This window comes from Mytilus galloprovincialis, chromosome 11 (genome assembly GCF_965363235.1).
Source record: "Mytilus galloprovincialis chromosome 11, xbMytGall1.hap1.1, whole genome shotgun sequence".
NCBI lineage: Eukaryota > Metazoa > Mollusca > Bivalvia > Mytilida > Mytilidae > Mytilus > Mytilus galloprovincialis.
In genome coordinates this window covers 7048358-7069252 of record NC_134848.1, presented here as the reverse complement: position 1 = coordinate 7069252, position 20895 = coordinate 7048358, and the positions used below count along the sequence as shown (strand labels likewise).

Genomic DNA, 20895 nt, shown 5'->3' with positions numbered 1-20895 from the left:
TTGTTTGTGTTAGCCGCACATGTGATTCAGTGGTTGTCTGTGTTAGCTGCACATGTGATTCAGTGGTTGTTTGGTTGTACTGTACATGTAAGTCGGTGCTTGTCTTTGTTAGCTAAACACATGATTCAGTGGTTATCTTTAATTGTTGAACATGTGAGTCTGTGCTTGACTTTGTTAGCTAAACATGTGATTCAGTGGTTGATTTTATTGTTGAACATGTGATTCAGTGGTTGTCTCTGTTAGCTGTATAGGGGTTCAGTGGTTGTCTTTGTTAGCTGTATATGTGGTTCATTGGTTGTCTTTGTTAGCTGAACATGTGATTGAGTTGTTGTCTTTGTTAGCTGTACATGTGATTCAGTGGTTGTCTCTGTTAGCTGTACATGTGGTTCAGTGGTTGTTTGTGTTAGCTGAACATGTGATTAAGTTTTTGTCTTTGTTAGCTGTACATGTGAATCAATGGTTGTCTTTATTAGCTGTACATGTGCTTTAGTTGTTGTCTGTGTTAGCTGCACATGTGATTCAGTGGTTGTCATTGTTCGCTGAACATGTGATTCAGTGGTTGTCTGGGTGTGCTGTACATGTGAGTTTGTGCTTGTCTTTGTTAGGTTAACACATGATTCAGTGGTTGTCTTTAATTGTTGAACATGTGAGTCGGTGCTTGTCTTTGTTAGCTAAGGACATGATTCAGTGGTTATCTAATTGTTGAACATGTGAGTCTGTGCTTGTCTTTGTTAGCTAAACACATGATTCAGTGGTTGTCTTCAATTGTTGATAAAGTCATTCAGTAGTTGTCTTTGTTAGCTTTACATGTGTTTCAGTGGTTGTCTTTGTTAGCTGTACATGTGGTTCGGTGGTTGTCTTTGTTACCTGTACATGTGGTTCAGTAGTTGTCTGTGTTTGCTGAACATGTGTTTCAGTGGTTGTCTTTGTTAGCTGTATATGTAGTTCAGTGGTTGTCTTTGTTAGCTGTACATGTGGTTCAGTGGTTGTCTTTGTTAGCTGTACATGTGGTTCAGTGGTTGTCTGTGTTTGCTGAACATGTGGTACAGTGGTTGTCTTTGTTAGCTGTACATGTGGTTAAGTGGTTGTCTTTGTTAGCTGCACATGTGGTTCAGTGGTTGTCATTGTTAGCTGTACATGTGGTTTAGTGGTTGTCTTTGTTAGCTGTTTATGTGGTTCAGTGGTTGTCTTTGTTAGCTGTACATGTGGTTCAGTGTTTGTCTTTGTTAGCTGAACATGTGGTTCAGTGGTTGTCTTTGTTAGCTGTACATGTGGTTCAGTGGTTGTCTGTGTTTGCTGAACATGTGGTACAGTGGTTGTCTTTGTTAGCTGTACATGTGGTTCAGTGGTTGTCTTTGTTAGCTGTACATGTGGTTCAGTGGTTGCCTTTGATAGCTGAACATGTGATTCATTGGTTGTCTGAGCCTGCTGAACATTTGATTCAGTGGTTGTCTCTGCTCATTTTTTGATTCAGTGGTTGTTTTTGTTTGCTTAACATGTGATTCAGTGGTTGTCTTTGTTTGCTGGACAAGTGATTCAGTGGTTGTCTTTGCTTGCTGAACATGTGGTTGTCAGTGTTGTCTGAACATGTGATTCAGTGGTTGTCTTTGTTAGCTGTACATGTGATTCAGTGGTTGTCTGTGTTTGCAGAACATGTGATTCAGTGGCTGTCTGTGATCGCTGAACATGTGATTCAGTGGCTGTCTGTGATAGCTGAACATGTGATTTAGTGATTGTCTTTGTTTCCTAAACATGTGATTCAGTGGTTGTCTGTGTTTGCTGAACATGTGATTCAGTGGTTGTCTTTGTTAGCTGTACATGTGATTCAGTGGTTGTCTGTGTTTGCAGAACATGTGATTTAGTGGCTGTCTGTGATCGCTGAACATGTGATTCAGTGGCTGTCTGTGATAGCTGAACATGTGATTTAGTGATTGTCTTTGTTTCCTAAACATGTGATTCAGTGGTTGTCTGTGTTTGCTGAACATGTGATTCAGTGGTTGTCTTTGTTAGCTGTACATGTGATTCAGTGGTTGTCTGTGTTTGCAGAACATGTGATTCAGTGGCTGTCTGTGTTTGCTGAACATGTGATTCAGTGATTGTCTTTGTTGCCTTAGCATGTGATTCGATGATTATCTTTGTTAGCTGAACATTTGTTTTAGTGGTTGTGTTTAATTGTTGAACATGTGATTTAGTGGTTGTGTTTAATTGTTGAACATGTGATTTAGTGGTTGTGTTTAATTGTTGAACATGTGATTTAGTGGTTGTCTTTGTTTGTCTGATTATATGATTCAATGGTTGTCTTTGTTAGCTGGACATGTGATTCAGTGGTTCACTGTGTTAGCTGTACATGTGAGTCAGTGGTTGCCTATTTTTGCTGTCATAAATCAGACAATTGACAAAGATAATACATCCCCATGTTAAAATGAGCATAGAGCAAAACATGAAAGAATATAGTGTCTTTGTCATAAATCAGGTAATTGGTTTTTCTTGGTTACATTGTTCCACATTTTGTTATGTCTAGCCCATTTTATAACTGTATATACTGTATTGAATTTGCTCATTGTTGAAGGCTGTTGGTGGCCTATAGTGAATCTACCTCATATGGACTTTGTGGTTAGTTGTCTTATTAGGCCAATATATTAAATGATGTATTGTATAACCTAATATAAAGAAACATAAGTCTATAAAATGATACTTTATTTTCATAAATTACTTAATTTTATATTATGACCATTTTATGTACAAAATTTAATGATTTAAAAACCCAAAAATACACATATATTATGAAAAATGTGTAAAATTACATATAAAATTAAAGTTAAATATTTACAAAAATAAAGTTTGCATAAAATGAATGGACTGTAGATGTGAACAATAGAATCACCACCCCAAACCCCCCTGAAATAATAGTATAAACAGTATTCTCCTGTCAAAATGATATCTTTTTAGCAGAGAAATTGGATCTTAAGGAGGTAGACCTAGGTTAAGGGAAATAACTCTGAAAATCATCAGTACGTTTATGTCAACCATTTTTTAAGAATATATTCTAAGCTTCTAGGTTACATAGATTATTTTCAATCTGTTTCAGGTAAATGCTTAAAATACATGGATGAACTTGACTTTTACAAACGCTTAACTGATTTAAAGAGTTAGCTTCCCCTTAAATAGGAGAGTTCACAAAGGATGAAACACCAATATTTAGAAGTTGTAAAAACCTTGTACAGTGAAAACTTACTTTCAATAATTTTTTTCCGATATGCACAAAACATCAAAGAATTACAACTCTGAAAACAGTCTGCACCGTTAGCCACTAGTCCAATGCCCCAGACTAGTAAATATTGATTCGGACTAGTGAAAATTTTCAAAATTTTATATAGTCATATTGGGACAAGTTTTGATATTTAGTTTCCGGACTAGTAGATGAAAAAGTTTTTGGCGCAGACTGTGAAAACAACTGGATAGGGGAGGTAACTCTCAACCTGGTTTGTATTTTTGAAGAACATTTTCCAAATACAAACGTTCTGGCAAAAAATCCAGATACAGTTTAAATTTTCTGTAAATCTATTTAATTTATTGATATTCATGAACTTAATCAGTCAATAATATATCAATTAGCATTTTATCTCTTCAAAAGGAGACTAGTTTCATTTAGGTAAGCAAGTAATTTTATAAGCAGGAACATTTATAGAAAACTACACAATAAAGAAACAAAATTACAAGTCTGTTGAAACCACATAATAAATTACAAGTTTGTTGAAACCACATAATAAATTTGTAAACAGATAAACATTAAAAAATAAATACAATGGAATCTGAATATTATATACTATAAAATGGACATTTTCTTAAATACGTCTTTACGAGGAGGCTTTTCCTCATGTACCATTCAAAAGATAAATATGTATATGGTTTCTATAAAAATGGTTCTAAATTCCCCCACAACCCTACGAAAACACCCCAAACTTGAATGGAATAGCCCTTACATATCTTTTATAAAAATCCCTATTATCTGTCAATCAGCTTGTAATATAGCAATGAAACTATAAAAAATACTTGTAAACAATAAAACCCACATTTCTATGTCTCAATTGAAGTCATTGTTTTTTAACTTTTAAACCTGAAAAACATTTCAACAATAACTACAACAGGAATTGCACTATGACATCAAGAAATTAAGTTTCTATGAAAGTTTTTTTTTCAAAAGCAAAGATAAAAGGACAATTGTTTATTACAAAAAATACATTTCCTAGAAAAAAAATCAATGTTCAGTCACTTAATGGTAATAGTCATAAATAATTCAAAGGTCATGTTATATTTTTTCAACTAAGAATTTTTTTGCAAATCAAAAATATACAAAGTGTGCTAGAAAAGTTAAGCTGATACAACCTCCCATCTTTATTTACCAAGAAAATCAACATAATATTTTAAAAAATGTTGGCTTATTGAAGAAAAAAAACCCATTTATATTGCACTATCATTTAGGGATATTGCCCCTTGTAGCTTTGTGCAATAGGATATCTTAATTGGGTTATATCAAATATTTTAAGACAAAAGCTCTAATTTTTGGTTCTTTGTAATAGAACAGACTCAATCTATAGTAACTAATAAACATATATATATAATAAAAAAGGAGGAAGATAATATACAAAATAACACATTGTTAAACCTGTCTGTAAGAATGTGAAAGAATAATTTTGTTTACGAAAAATGTGTCTTGAAAACAAATCTGATCTCCCATTGCACTTTATAAGATAAAATTTCTAATAAAGATGTTCGCTACTCTTGCTTTTTGCTTTTTGTCCAATATTCAGAATCCTCTGGTTTTATCCATGTAAAAACCCTACTCTTCTTCCTATAATTTTATTTCATAAAACTCGAAAAGCCATTTTTAAAAATCTTTAAAAAAATTCTTGTTACTTTTTCAGTTTTTGAAAGAAAAAACATGCCAATGATATATATATGAAAAATCTAGAGAGTCTTTTCCCGCAAATGGTTCTGCTTTTTAAAGTTCCATTATTTCTTTAATATCAATTTGTTAATAAAATTGAGAATGGAAATGGGGAATGTCAAAGAGACAACAATTCTATTTAAAGAGCAAATAACAGCTTTTTGAAAATCTTCTTATTTTAAATACAGAGGAGCGAACATCCTTTAGACAAACTAAGTGACATTACTGGTACATTACAATACAAGGTTAATCTCAAGGTCAAACTATTCTCTAACCACACATATCCGTCATTCAAAAAACATATTTCATAAAATAACAATAATATTACTGAGATTAATCTCACATCTTAAGGTGGTAGACCTTGATTCAGGGAGATAACTCTTAAAATCATCAGTACGTTTGTGTCAACCATTTTCATAAATATATTCTAAGCTTCCAGGTTACATAGATTATTTCCAATCTGTTTCAGGTAAATGCTTAAAAACATTGATGAAACTTGACTTTAACAAACACATAACTGATTTAAAGAGTTATCTCCCTGAACCAAGGTCTACCACCTTAATAGTTAGGTTATATTTCCATTATATTCAAGGTGGGCTTTGATCATTGAGAAGCTTCATGTTTCCTTAACAATACAATGTGATTAAAACATTTGACTGATTTTACAGAGTTATCTCCCCGTGGTGTCAAGTGGTACCACCTTAAACATCATCTCTGTACTATTTAGAATGTCTTAATTATTTCATTCTAGTTGACTCAATAGATAAAAGCACTTTTAGGCAGACATTTTTAGAAATATAAATTTTTAAGTAATCTGTTGACACAAAGATATATCTAGCCTTTTATTTTAGTACAATGCAAATATTCATTTTTGAATCAAAACATGTTAACAATACAAAACATTCAAGGTCTGTGAACCATGACTAATGTGCAGGAGTATATAACCTCCATGAAATTTAAAACTAAGTAAACATTTCAAATATAAATTTCCTTTACATTTAAGTGCATATGTACCAGGTTTAGAGGAGATAAAAAAAGAATATTTATTACAGATGTAGTTTACTGATATTGAAAATATATGTTTTTAACATGCAATGTCAAAAACTTAATGACATCATGATTTGTGATTTATCCTAATTTTAAAACAGATATAATACTGTGGATTCATTTATTTTGGTGGATATCAATTTTCATGGATAGAGAAAAAATGCATTTAGTGGAAATCAGATTTCATGGTTTTTCCCAAGTCTAGATAGAATATTAATATATTTGTACTTCATTCAATATTTAAATTCATGATTCACCTTGACCAAAATTAATCCACGAAAATTGGTATACTACAAATAATAAATGAATCCACAATATATTGACTTTGTGATGAAGAACAGCATCCTCAAATTAAAGACTAAAAAAAGACTTTCAACACCCAATATGAAACTGTAGCATTTTTTGTTTTGCAAAATTTAAAAGATTTGGAATTCAATTTTATACTGTAACAATAATAATAATATGAATATTCATAACAACATAATTCTATCACATGAATATTTATTAGTATTAATTTGAATGACAAAGTTTTGTGAATTCAATTTTAATTATCTATCATATACTGTAACACTAATAATAATATGAATCTTCGTAAACCCAATAATTCCATTCCATGAATATTTATTTATATCTATTTGAATGACAACGTTTTGTTATGAATATTCATAACCACTTACTTATATCACATGAAAATTAATTAGTCATAATTTAAACGACAATGTTTTGTTTCTAATGGCTGAAAGATATATCATTTTGCTATGGCATCTAGACTCTTGCATCCTTGCCCTTCTTGCCAGGACTCTTGCCAGGACTTTTGCCCCTACCACCTTTGCCATGTTTAGGATGAGGCTTGCTAGAGGAGGAGGCTGATGATGAGTATGGTGGAGGGGGTCCCATGGGAGACTGAAAAAGAAAATGTAATTAATTTACATAAATTTACATATGATTTTCAAATTTTAAGAACAATAACAATGAAACCTCTTTTACTTTTTCGTTTCTATCATCTTCACTAGTTTTATGCGGAGGGAACTGGATCACAACCCTTGGCTAGCAAAGATGCTTTCTAATAAGACAGCCTTACAAAATGTCGTTATTAGTTTAGTTTTTCGGTTTCCGTAATATATTTTCTCAGCATAAAATTCATAATTTTAATGCAGACAACTCTATATGTCATGACATAAATTCTTTTCATATTTCAAATTTACCTCTAAATGAAAAGTTGTGTTGAAAGCATTTCCATTAAGAATATACATTGTTTTTTTGTATAATAAAAAAATTACCTTTAATTAACGATAAACAACTGACTCTAGTCAATTACAACTAGCTTACAGTTTACATCAATATACAAATAACTTCAATTGCCATCACCTACACAATGATACCATCTAATAGATTATTAACTCATATTGATGGGGTTTTTAAACCTGGTCTAAATTATTTTTTAAAATTTCAAATCACATGCAGAAACATGCATAGTAACATTTTACACTACAGGTTCTTATATTTAGATTTTATTATGATAAATAGCTTTTTAGAAATGGGTATGTCGTTCATTATCACTGAACTAGTATATACATGTATTTGTTTAGGGGCCAGCTGAAGGACGCCTCCGGGTGCGTGAATTATTCGTTACATTGAACACCTGTTGGTGACCTTCTGCTGTTGTTTTTTCTATGGTCGGATTGTTGTTCCCCATTTCCATTCTGAATTTTATTATGAAGTGTAACTATATAGAAATGACTATTTTTCAGGTACAAGACGATCTCTATTGGATTATTATATTTATGTTTGACCTAAGCTTCTATATTTTACATGATAACAGCCAAACAGTTTAAAAGGTATTTCAAGGGCAGTAACTCTGAAATGTTTCTACAAGATTTATGCATAGATGCCAGCCACCTTTTGACAGAATCAGTAACAAACTATAAAATTTTCCGTATTTTTGAAAAGTTTTCAGTAATCATTCATTAACGTGCATTTACCAGTAAAAATTACTGACGAGGGGTTGCAAAGTGATGTGCTATAAAATTTGTCTTTTAAAATGTTGTCTGTAATATGTATTCCATTCATTAATTGTTCTGATGTTTTCGACTCGTACATTTTCGTTTTCTCAAGGAGAAGTAGAGAAAAGGTGAAAGCTACTTCATAAAATGCAAGTTTGCCTATTCGGAAGTCAGAAAGTTACAGAACAATAGGTTGATAACTCCTGAGAAACTGTAAGCATTACATTGGCGCTTTCTAAATACCTGACCAGGACGGAAAAGTAATGATAAAATCCGCGTTTTACAAAATTGAACGGTAATGATTGGGAATCCGTAACTATTCGACTTTGACCATTATAGCGTAGTTTTTAATGCAAAATCGGAAAAACTAAGGAAAAATCATAATGGTTGGCATCTAAGTTTATGTCCAATTTCTAAGTTAATACATTTGATATTGCTGAACTTTTTTGAAAGTAGATTTTTAACGTGACGGTACCCAAATTGCACCTATTTTGACAGTTTTTTCATCTGCGTTTTTTTATGATAAAGACAAAAATGTCCATTCTGTGTTTCTTTTGTAGCCATATCCTTCTTTATTATAAAGGTACACCAATTTGATTTTTTATTCCATATGGAATCATAGAAAAATTGGTCTAAACTGACCTCCAAACCATCAATGATTCTGAAATGAGGAGTACCCAAATTGCATCCATGCTTAAATTCACATCGTCAAAAGTCTAATAACAGAGCTTTTGTTTAATTTCTTCAAATATTTTGAACAATTGGATATTAGTCCATGCTTACTCTTCATTATTTTTTAAATGGATACTTGTAACATATTGTATTTGCTCATTTTTAAAAGATGACGTTTTGATGACGTCGCATGGCGACGTTTCAGTACATTTTGCTTTTTCAGTAAATACTTTGTCTGTTGATAAATGCTGTGAACGTTTTGTGCATATCTAAATAGTTTTACCTATGTTGAAAGATGTGCTTAGTATCAAATCATAAAAATACAAATTGTTTAGTCTCTAGGATATCTTATAAGATTTTCGCTGCTAGTTTTGCTAAATAGGTGCAATTTGGGTACTCGGTGCAATTTGGGTACTCAGTGCAATTTGGGTACCGTTACGTTAGACTTATCTCCAATAATTTTCATAATAAATGTCAATAACAGCTAAAAATAGCCACAATTATATAATTAAGGGGCTAATACTCCAAAAGAAGTTATCTTGTTTTTTTCTGATGCAGACATGCAGTATATATAGCTTGTTTCCAGACATCACTCATAAGGGCAAAATAATTGGTCTCATAAGACAGGGGGTCTTTTACTACTAATGCCGGTTCAATCAATATAAAATGCACTCTAAAGGCACCTTCAACTAATGGTCTTATAAGTTATAACACAGGTTTTTTTTCAGTTTTTGCTTCTTCCATGTGATCTCGTTTAGCAGATTTGACTGTACTGTTTCAATCCATTGAGCAGTTTCAGATTGTTTAAGAAAAGTTTGCAGATAATGGGCGCAAAGAGATGACAAAAGCTCACATGGTTCTTCAGACAAAGTGAGCTCAAAATGAAGAGGTATAAGCTGGCATTTATAAAACCTGGCCAAATAAACAAGGTGGGTTGAAATCAGAACTAAGCAAAATATACCATGATAAAAATAGAATATCTATAAATAGATAAGGTAAAAATAGAATATCTATAAATAGATGAGGACTATATCAATTGTATATTGTTGACTTACCACACTACATGTGAGACACATGCATGTTTTTCTATAAATAGATATGGTAAAAATAGAATATCTATAAATAGATATGTATATTGTTGACTTACCACACTACATGTGAGACATGCATGTTTTTCTATAAATAGATATGGTAAAAATAGAATATCTATAAATAGATATGTATATTGTTGACTTACCACACTACATGTGAGACACATGCATGTTTTTCTATAAATAGATATGGTAAAAATAGAATATCTATAAATAGATTTGTATATTGTTGACTTAACACATTACATGTAGGACACATGCATGTTTTTCTATGAATAGAATTATAATTTCATCTTTAAGCTAAACTGCTACGTTGAATAAATAACATTTAAAAGCTGCTTTATAACACTTATATATATATAGCAACATTTATAAACAAAGCAACTAAATACTGACAATGAAATATAAAAAACTTCATTTGTGTCCTGATTTAAAATGAAAAGAATGGTTTTTATTCCCAGGTCCAAAAACCACAAGGTCAATTCATTTATAAATAATAATTACATATAAGAATTTCAAACTTTATTCAGTTTCTTAAAAGTGATTAAATGCACAACAGGTATAGAATCAGCATGATCAGGTCTGACCAAGTCAACTTTCAAATTTATTTAATGAATATTTAATTCAAATGATTTGTCAAAGATATAAACATATTGTCCATAAATACAAATAGCAAACACAGACTGACTAAGACACCACCGTGACCAAACAGAAAGCTAGCTTAAAGTCTATTATTGGATTTCTGTTCGACACAAATGGTCAATACTTATCCCTAACTATCATTTCAATTTTATTTTTTTTAAAAGAAAACAACTGATTAACATATGTGTGGTTAATAAATAATATCCACTAGAATTTGTTATGTGCAGTTCGCCCTACAGACCCTCAGTGCATGCTGTATAGTGTGTGCTATGTCTGTCTAGCTCTATAAAAGGGGAGACAACTTGATATCTTCATAGTTTTGAAAACCAATAGCATTAGAATTGATTTAATATCTTGATTATTCTGAAAACAAATTTTCTTTTAAAACTTTTTCCAAAAACTTTGCGAGATAGGATTTTTGCTATTTTGAATTAATGTTATGATTTTTTTCTTCTCAAATATAAGATCTTTCAGGAAATTCAAAAGAAAAATGGCAAATAAAACCATGCAGAAGTTTTATTGATCATTGTTGATATTGCATATTTTGTTTCTGTACCAAGTTTCATCTAAATGTTGTTCTTTGGTTGTCTTAGTTAGTTCCTCTATTTGTTTCAGTTAATTCTGGTGCTGGTGGTTTGTGTTGGTGGTCGGTGTAGTACTGTCCAATAATAAATTTAATTAACTTTTGTTAGGCCAACTAAAATTAATTAGTAGATTTTCATCCAAATTTTTAAAAAAAATGGGGCGGGTGGGAGGATTTTATTTTTTAAATTTTATTTCATATGAAACCCTCGTCATGAGTTTTTCATACCGCGGGGTATATGCTAGTGGGAAACAAGCTTGTATAATGTATAATACATGCTGTATAAGGAATCCTACACTATTTTTCAAACTCTTAAATAAAATCCCTGATTGGCAACCACTGTTATACATGCAATTGCCGCTTTAGAAACCTATTTATAGTAGACATCAAAAAGAAGAGAAATGCTCTCTTCAGTCTTCAGTTAGATTACTAGTATACCTACACCACATTTATTTTGCTTGATAAGCAATGGTTTGTAGTCGTCATAAAATCAATTAAATGTTTTGGTACAATTGTATGCAACACAAGTATTACGAGTACAGAATAAAATGTAAACTTAGTGTTGAAAGAAATTATGATGTAAAACATGAACTTAACCAAAAAATTAGTTGTGGCTTAAAGACTAAATTGATGGTAGGGACAGTAACAGAGGGTGTTTGCTTTTTGTCAACAAAAACAAAAGCCATGGGTGAATAGAAGGGCTTGTTTAATTAAAATGCGTGTTTGTCGACATTTTTTTCCCAATATACGGTCATAATTCAAACAAGTTTGTGCTTGTGTCAATTTCTTTAATCAAGTCATGTTTTTGTACCAATTTGTTCTACGATTCTTGCGCTTTGGATATCATTCACAGTCCAAATTTCCTGACACAAAGTCATTGTATAAATAAAGAAAAAAACACGATTTTCGATTCACTTGTGACTACCGGTGACTACCGCAATTTGCGTTCAAGGACAAGGCATTTTACTCGTAACTCGAATATTTCATTCCCTTCTCGTTATCAATCTCTATTCTCGGTAGATGATGTTGTCATCATAGAGCAGCAGAATATTTCGACTTAATCATTTTCGATGGGATTACTCCGGCGAAGAAATACAAAAAAGAAATTTGAAACAGGAAGTTTCGAATGAAACGAAATTATCGATGGTTCCTGATAACGGACATGACCAAAATCCGGAAATCGTATTTTTGTTAAATAAAAAAAATCAGGGCGGGACGATTTCAGAGGGGCGGGCGGGGATGAAAATCTAGCAATTAATTTTAATTGGCCTTATCTTTTTTAAGGGGTCCTAAACCCAAGTTTAGTAAAGTAATATACATTGATATATGCAGTTAGCAACCAATGTGTTAATAAAATATCATGATGTACCTATCTTCCTTTTTAGACTTAAATTTTATAGAAGGAACTAATAACATTAACGGTAGCAATTTTCCTGCACCAGATGCACATTTCGACAATACATGTCTCTTCAGTGATGCTTGTGGCCAAAATATTTGAAATCCAAATTTTATATAAAAGATGAAGAACTATAATCCAAAAGGTCCAAAAATCATACGTTTTTTAAAAAAAATGAACATTTGTTGAAAAATTACACTTCATTTTACTTTACAAATATCACCAACAATTTCAATGTAACTAGCAGAAACAATATGGTAAGTTAAGAGATACAATGTGCACACAAGTTTGTATAGTTCAACAAACACAACGAGGAGGAACAAAAAAGCACATGAAACAGAGACAAGAAAACTGAACAAAGATAAAAAAAATTAGTAAAGAAATAACAGATAAAAAAATCTGCAATATATAATTTTTTTTTAAATTGAAAGAGAGCGTTTATGAATCCCAGAAATTTTAGGCCATCCTAAAACAATTCTATTATAAATATGTCTGAAAATAGTCATGAATCGAAAAGGAACAGCTTTTCACATCAGTGCACAAAAACTGTAAAACCTAAAAAAAACAAAATTATTTTTTTGGATGATCAAAATTGTCAATTGACCCTTTGTGAGTTATTGCCCTTTAAAGTCAATTTTTCACAATTTTTTTTAATTGGGTTATAGCAATTGGTCACTTTACCACAGAAAGGCCATTAGTTATTAGTATAAAATTCAAAATCAAATTAATTTTTAAAAGGGTAATATAATTTGGTCACTTCAGAGAAAAAATGGCATTAGTTATATATTAGTATAAAACTCTAAATCAAATTAATTTTAAACATTGCCTATGTCAATTTCGTCTACAGTTTTAAGTGAAATTAAAAATAAGCAAAACCCTTAACCAAAAAGAGTTATCTGTGTTAATATTTAAATATTTCTTCTACAATAAAGAACTTATGATTATACATGTAAATTAATAATATTCATTTATCAACTCATTTATTCACACAGACAGTTAAGCTTTGGGTTGATTTGAGATTGATGGTTTTGCAAGGTTAGGACAAAGTTACATTTTAAACAAAGAATAGATTTAGGAAGGCCTAATGAAACTTCAAAACTATGAAGTTATCAAGTCAACACTAACAACTAGAACACAGATTTACCTGTCCTATTCTTAACTCTAAATATAGATCTCTATTTATAGAATTCTATTTATAGTCCACCAATGGTACATGCTGAAAATGGGGAAATTTCAATTAGTTCCAAAATTCTGCATTATCATATTTACCAGAGGATGAGAGGGTGTTAATGGGGGTTTACTGAATATAGAACAATGGGCAAAAAAAAAAATATAAAGCATAGAGAAAATGGACAAACTAAAAGTAATGGTCTCTAATATCACAAAACGAAACCAATGCTGAAGACAAAAAGCATTTGGCAAAGTCTATAATCTGTTAAGAGAACCACAAAGAAAATCAAAAGCAGAAAAGGGTATAATGGCATTATTTGATGAAGATTCTGATTAAAAAATAAATAAATTCCGAATAAGATTTTAAGCGAGCCCTAAAATTCATAAAAATGAAGAAATGAAATAGGAGTTGCAAAAGAATTGAATTCCATCTAACAGTTGAGGAGCAGTTTCCTTCACAAAATTTGGAAGGATGGATAAAGAAACAGACAGCCCCCCTCACTATATTGGCTACTGTAGAAACATTAATTTTCGTGGGGTTAAAATTTTGTAGTTTATTTAAGATTTCATAAGGATTTAATTTCCAGAAAATGGTAGCGATGTAGGTTAAATTTTCATGGGGGTACTAATTTCGTGGATATATTCTTTCCACAAAATACATGGATAAAATCTTTCCACGAAATAAAAGAAATTAAATCCTCCACAAAAATGTCTATTTTTACAGTATATACCATCTACTTCACAAAATAGTTGGTATTTGGCAATACGATATGTATTTTTCATTGGTGGGGATTTCATAAAGGAGATATAATAGATTTCCCCCATGATTAATTAGCAAAGAAATTTAAAAGTCATATGATAAAAGGCAACAAACTGCTTTATTCTGATTCCATGCAACTAACACGACTAAGGAAACAATGCATTATTTCTAATCACAACACAACTAAGCATGCATCTTCGTAAATTTATATTTTGTCTCGTGTTTTTTTTCCTGATTTCTATTTTATCAAATGACATTGTTAGAAAAAAACAGAAAAATTTTTAAAACCAATTATGTCACTCATGAAAAAGCAAAATCTTTTTAAAAAAGGTTATAAAAAATCTCAAACTTGGAAATATTGATACCAATTCTTACACAGTTAACAGTTGGTTTTATATTTTTTTCTGAAAATTAAAGATCTAGTATGACAAAATCAAGTTTCATAAGAACCTGTGATTACAGAAACACTTAGGTCAAACACCAATTAATCAAAATTGTAATCTACAAACTTTAAAAAAAGTTATGTGTATTTTTTTTTTTTTAGAACTGAACAGAAAATACAGCAGTTTTTAAAGATATCAAAGCAGAAAAAGATGTGCATACAAAATTCTTCATTCTGAATGCATCACAAAAAATGTCCTGATAAACAAAATGGTTCCTAAATGACTATCTCAACCAATTATTATAATGTACCTTATGTAGTTACCTATGTTACTTAGATAGTTTTAATAACATTATGTAAATACACATGTTAGATCCCTGCCTTACTTAGTGTTCATATCAGTAAGCTATGACCCAATGTAAATACCCATGTTAAATCCCTGGTTTATTTAGTGTTCATATCAGAATGCTATAAAGTAGTGAAATTCTTCCTCCACATTTACATTATAACCATTCCTAAACTTACTTGTTGTCTTAAAGGTTCTTGGCTGTATCCTGCGTTTTGTTGTTGTCTGTTCCGTGGATGTGATCTCCTCCTCCGTAGGGTGTCACCCCAGCTCTGTGCTGGTGGGGCCTTGGGATTACTACTGGGTGTGTGTACCGCACAGACTTTTATAAAGAGTCCCATAAATAATATAAGTCCTATAGCAATAAGTATAACAGCCCACCAATATTCCTGTAAAACATATTTAAAGCATTATCAATTGATATCTTTGTTTTTTTCTGATATCATAACAGTAAAATTATGTGAACAAAAATATTACTGTATAGTCGGTTATTTTAGCAGGGTGTTTATTACGCTTATTTTTGCAGGTAAGGGGAAATCACGAAATTTATGCACATGCTTGGTTCTTTCCTGTAACTAAAGCTTGCAGACTATCTATTCTATCCCGTTCATCGTATTTTATATTAATTTAAACAGCATACAATCAAAAGGCAATTGCTCACTGGCTGTCAGGTTGGTTACATAATAAAATGATTAAAAATATTAGAGTGTAAGGTACTTTGTCAGGTTTTTTTTATACTTAAGGAGGATTGCGGGTATAAGATTTTCAGAAAAAAATTAAACATTAATTTTACATTACAAATTTTATTTATACCTTAAGTAGTTGTTACTTTATCATATGGTACAAATATCATTCCAAAAAATCAATTCGTGTTGGCCCCAGGTGACTTTTAAAATGTAGATATCATTAAAAAAAAATGCCAAATTATCTCCCTTTGGTGCAAAAATGCCAATTTTTTGCATTGAAATTGAAATATCTTTTTTAACTCATCGGTGACCTATATTTTTTATTGTCGTTTTGAACAGGCTGTACATAAACTAAATAATTGTAAAATTTGACCGATTTCTGTAATTTAGTTCTTTTTTTATTTCGATATTACCGCTATTTCTCCCATTAGTTCAACAGAAAAAAAGGACATTACCCAAAATGTATGCTTCTTTCGAAAGCAGATTGTGAGCGTAAATGAACGGTGACCCCATTTTATTATTTTATTTTTCTATTAAGTATAAGATAAAGTTCATTATATAGAAAAATCCTATATTAAATAAAAAATTTGATTTAGACCCGCAAGCCCCCTTAATGCTGAATTTCCTTAGAGTTTGGTATTTTATTATTTTACTTTTTAAGTGTTGCTGTTTTTTTTAAACAATAATCTAAATACATTTAGAATAAACAAGTCTCGTAATAAATCTAATTTGTAAAAGGCCTGGAAACAGGTAGAAAGTGAGGCTTTGCCGAGCATGACTATCCTGTTTTAAGCTGTTTACAAATGAAATTCTGATATTGACACAATGTATGGCTATTCTTTATATATTGCAACTCATACAACTGTAAAAACAAAATGTTCTTAATTTAGAGCGAATAACGTAAAAATTCCAGGAATAAATTTTAATGACGTCTATTAATAAATCTCTACAGAAACACCTTTTTCAGCATCATAAACAATGTGATATATCTTTGGTGACTGTATATAACAAATGATTATACTGTCAAGTCAATTTGTCGGCATAAATAGCACAACTGAAGTATAAACAAGAATGTGTCCCTAGTACACGAATGCCCCACTCACACTATCATTTTCCATGTTCTGTGGACCGTGAAATTGGGGTAAACCCTCTAATTTGGCATTAAAATTAAAAAGATGCTCCGCAGGGCGCAGCTTTATACGACCGCAGAGGTTGAACCCTGAACGGTTGGGGCAAGTATGGACACAACATTCAAGCTGGATTCAGCTCTAAATTTGAATTGTGATTAAATAGTTGACACAGCATAGCTTTCTGACACAGAATGAATGTGGTCTAATGAACTTAAAAATTTTTTTTTGCCTTTGAGCAATTCACTATGCTGTTGAATATCTATCCTCTCAAAAAAATGTTTGAAGAAATTTTCTTTTTATTAATGAAATCTGAAATGAAAAAAATTGACCCCCCAATTTTTTTTTCACATCCCCCTTTCCCTTATTTCAAAACTGATCTCAATTCAAATTTCTAATGAAGTTTGCAACAATAACTACTCATTTAAATACATCATAAAATATTAAAATGTAAAAAAAGTGCTTGTTATCACTGAATGGTAAAGATTGTTTTAATCTATCAGTTGGTAGTAAAAGTGAATATACATTGTATATTGTATAAAACAATGATTTAAGTTGATTCAACTACTATTCTGGACAAAGAAAGATAACTCCAATTGAAATCCAATTGGAATTTCTTGCTATTGCACAATATTGTGCAATTAGATATTTCTTGCTATTGTGCAATACTGTGCAATTGAAAATATTTGCTATTGCACAATACTGTGCAATTGAAGATTTCTTGCTATTGCACAATACTGTGCAATTGAAGATTTCTTGCTATTGCTGAATACTGTGCAATTGAAAATTTCTTGCTATTGCACAATACTTAATATAATAATTTTGGATCCTGATTTGGACCAACTTGAAAACTGGGCCCATAATCAAAAATCTAAGTACATGTTTAGATTCAGCATATCAAAGAGGCCCAAGAATTCAATTTTTGTTAAAATCAAACTTAGTTTAATTTTGGACCCTTTGGACTTTAATGTAGACCAATTTTAAAACGGGACCAAAAATTAACAATCTACATACACAGTTAGATTTGGCATATCAAAGAACCTCAATTATTCAATTTTTGATGAAATCAAACAAAGTTTAATTTTGGACCCCGATTTGGACCAACTTGAAAACTGGGCCAATAATAAAAAATCTAAGTACATTTTTAGATTCAGCATATCAAAGAACCCCAAGGATTCAATTTTTGTTAAAATCAAACTAAGTTTAATTTTGGACCCTTTGGACCTTAATGTAGACCAATTTGAAAACGGGACCAAAAATTAAGAATCTACATACACAGTTAGATTTGGCATATCAAAGAACCCCAATTATTCAATTTTTGATGAAATCAAACAAAGTTTAATTTTGGACCCTTTGGGCTCTTTATTCCTAAACTGTTGGGACCAAAACTCCCAAAATCTATACCAACCTTCCTTTTATGGTCATAAACCTTGTGTTTAAATTTCATAGATTTCTATTTACTTATACTAAAGTTATGGTGCGAAAACCAAGAAAAATGCTTATTTGGGTCCCTTTTTGGCCCCTAATTCCTAAACTGTTGGGACCTAAACTCCCAAAATCAATACCAACCTTCCTTTTGTGGTCATAAACATTGTGTTTAAATTTCATTGATTTCTATTTACCTAAACTAAAGTTATTGTGCGAAAACCAAGAATAATGCTTATTTGGGCCCTTTTTGGCCCCTAATTCCTAAAATGATGGGACCAAAACTCCCAAAATCAATCCAAACCTTCCTTTTGTGGTCATAAACCTTGTGTTAAAATTTCATAGATTTCTATTTACTTTTACTAAAGTTAGAGTGCGAAAACTAAAAGTATTCGGACGACGACGACGACGACGACGACGACGACGCCAACGTGATAGCAATATACGACGAAAATTTTTTCAAATTTTGTGGTCGTATAAAAATATCATATCATAGGGAACATGTATACTAAGTTTGAAGTCGATTGGACTTCAACTTCATCAAAAACTTCCTTGACCAAAAACTGTAACCTGAAGCGGGACAGACGGACGAACAAATGGACGGACGTACGGACGGAGGAACGGACGCTTAGACCAGAAAACATAATGCCCCTCTACTATCGTAGGTGGGGCATAAAAACATTATCTCTATTTTAGGATATTTTACTTTGATCTTGCTGACTGACAATTTTCTTTCACAGCGGAGTCTAGTGATATAAGAAATAATCTCTAAAAAGTAAAGGGGCATGTGGCGTTGCTAATGAAATTGACAACGTCGTCATTGGTAAAAAAGCAATAAACAGATTATCATTGGTCATCTCAACTTGATTGCTTTTCTCACTTTCCTTGTACTGGCTCATGCCAGAAAATCAATCTTAATGAGATGATCATCGATAATCTATAATTATAACTTACAGTTATCCAATCTTTTATGTTTGTGAATGTTTCAGTACTAAATAATAAATTCTTTAATCTTGACAATGGACCCTCAGCGTCTACTCCTCGGCAGCGTTTAAATACATCACAGTATCCTTGGTAATTGTTACATGGTGATCCTGAAAAAAACAATTTTAAGAGTTGAGTTGATTGATTGGTTGGTGTTTGATGCCACTTTGAGCACTATTGTGGTAAATCATGGCAGTCAAATCTTATTGATAGAGAAAGCGTGAGTGGTAGGAGAGAACGACTGATCTTCGGTAGCAAAACTCACATTCCTAGTCAATTAAGCTTGGAGTCAAGCACGCGTCACCCTCCACGAACTCACAACCTCAGTGTTAGCAGGTTAGGGATACAGTTTCACATATTTGTAAATAAGTGTTATTTTCTATTAACAACAAGCATTCTGAGAGTATTGCATGGCAATCAATAGTCATCTTCCAGTTAAAGTGAAACGAGTGAGTGTTGAAAAATAATGTTTATCCAATTCTTGAACCAATGCATGTATATATCATAAACTTAGTCTTCTGTGCACCATTTAATCATATTTTACACAAACATATCGTATAATCCTCAATGTTTTTTCTCTCTGTCTATTATTATGTGAAAACATGGCGGGTAATTAATTGTTGTGTTTTGAAGCCGTAGTTTACTGATTGTCACCTTATAGCAAACATTTAACAAAAAATTTATAAGGGTTCCGCGCAACCCAGTGTCTCGCCTACTTTTGCTGTAAATCGCAGGCTTAACAAAAATGAGGAAAAAAATCAATAAAATATTCCTCTTGATACTATCTTTTGATTGTAAGAAGCTTCTGTCCAAATTTGGTAAAAATCCAGGATAGTTTATGAATCTAATAAATGTTTTAAAAACATTAACTGCAGACTATATGTAATGTTAACTGGAAGAAAAAATAAGTCCATTTATAAGTAAATTACAGATAGACAGGTACAAAATATTAACGAAATTTTCTTCTAGATACTAGCTTTTGTTCATAAACAAGCTTAGGTCTAAGTTTGGTACAAACTTAAAATAGTATAAGAAATTAAGTTATTAATTTTTTTTTAATTTAACCACAGAGTGCATGAATGTGTTGTTTCCTGGCAGAAAATCTAGGTCCATTTAAAAGTACAATACGGAAATAATGGATTTATTTTTTTTACCAAAAAATTCTCTGGATACTATCTTATGATCATAAACAAGCTTATGTCCAAGTTTGGTGCAAACCCAGGATAGTTTGAGAAAGTTATTAAAATTTTAAAAACTTTAACCACAGAGTGAATGTAATGTTTCCCTGCAGAAAAACTAAGTCCATTTATAAGTAAAATACAGAAAAAAGGAATTTTATTTTTGAAAACTTTACTTCTGGATACTATCTTATGATCCTAAACAAGCTTCTGTCCAAGTTTGGTAGAAATCCAGTATAGTTTAAGAAAGTTATTAAAATTTGAAAAACTTTAACCACAGAGTGAATATTTGTGGATGCCGCCGCCGATGAGGATGACGGAATGTAGGATCGCTTAGTCTCACTTTTTCGACTAAAGTCGAAGGCTCGACAAAAAGCATGGATATTGAGCATGTGTATAACATGTACAATCAGATAATAGTTTATTTTAATGACAGACCCAGATTTTTACGAGAA

General features: G+C 31.5%; 1 protein-coding gene and 1 long non-coding RNA gene across 5 annotated transcripts in view; one reads left to right on the top strand and one right to left on the bottom strand.

Annotated features, from left to right (window-relative positions):
- The first annotated feature begins 2680 nt into the window (after positions 1-2680).
- LOC143051570 (uncharacterized) lies at positions 2681-3517 on the top strand. The gene is made up of 2 exons (XR_012970839.1): positions 2681-2972; positions 3169-3517. It is a non-coding gene; the product is annotated as an uncharacterized LOC143051570 (long non-coding RNA).
- A 3066-nt stretch (positions 3518-6583) lies between these two features.
- The window catches only part of LOC143051569 (disintegrin and metalloproteinase domain-containing protein 10-like), a 57057-nt gene continuing 42745 nt past the window's right edge, over positions 6584-20895 (bottom strand). For 2 of the 4 annotated variants that reach the window (XM_076224455.1, XM_076224458.1), the window contains 3 exons: positions 19233-19372; positions 15220-15429; positions 6584-6898 (listed from right to left, as the gene is read on the bottom strand). In XM_076224455.1, the coding sequence (XP_076080570.1) occupies positions 6761-6898; positions 15220-15429; positions 19233-19372 (488 nt within the window). In that variant the 3' untranslated portion in view covers positions 6584-6760. Of the gene's footprint in view, positions 6899-9725; positions 9757-13526; positions 13599-15219; positions 15430-19232; positions 19373-20895 lie in introns of all 4 variants that reach the window. The other 2 variants (XM_076224456.1, XM_076224457.1) reach the window with 2 other exon arrangements.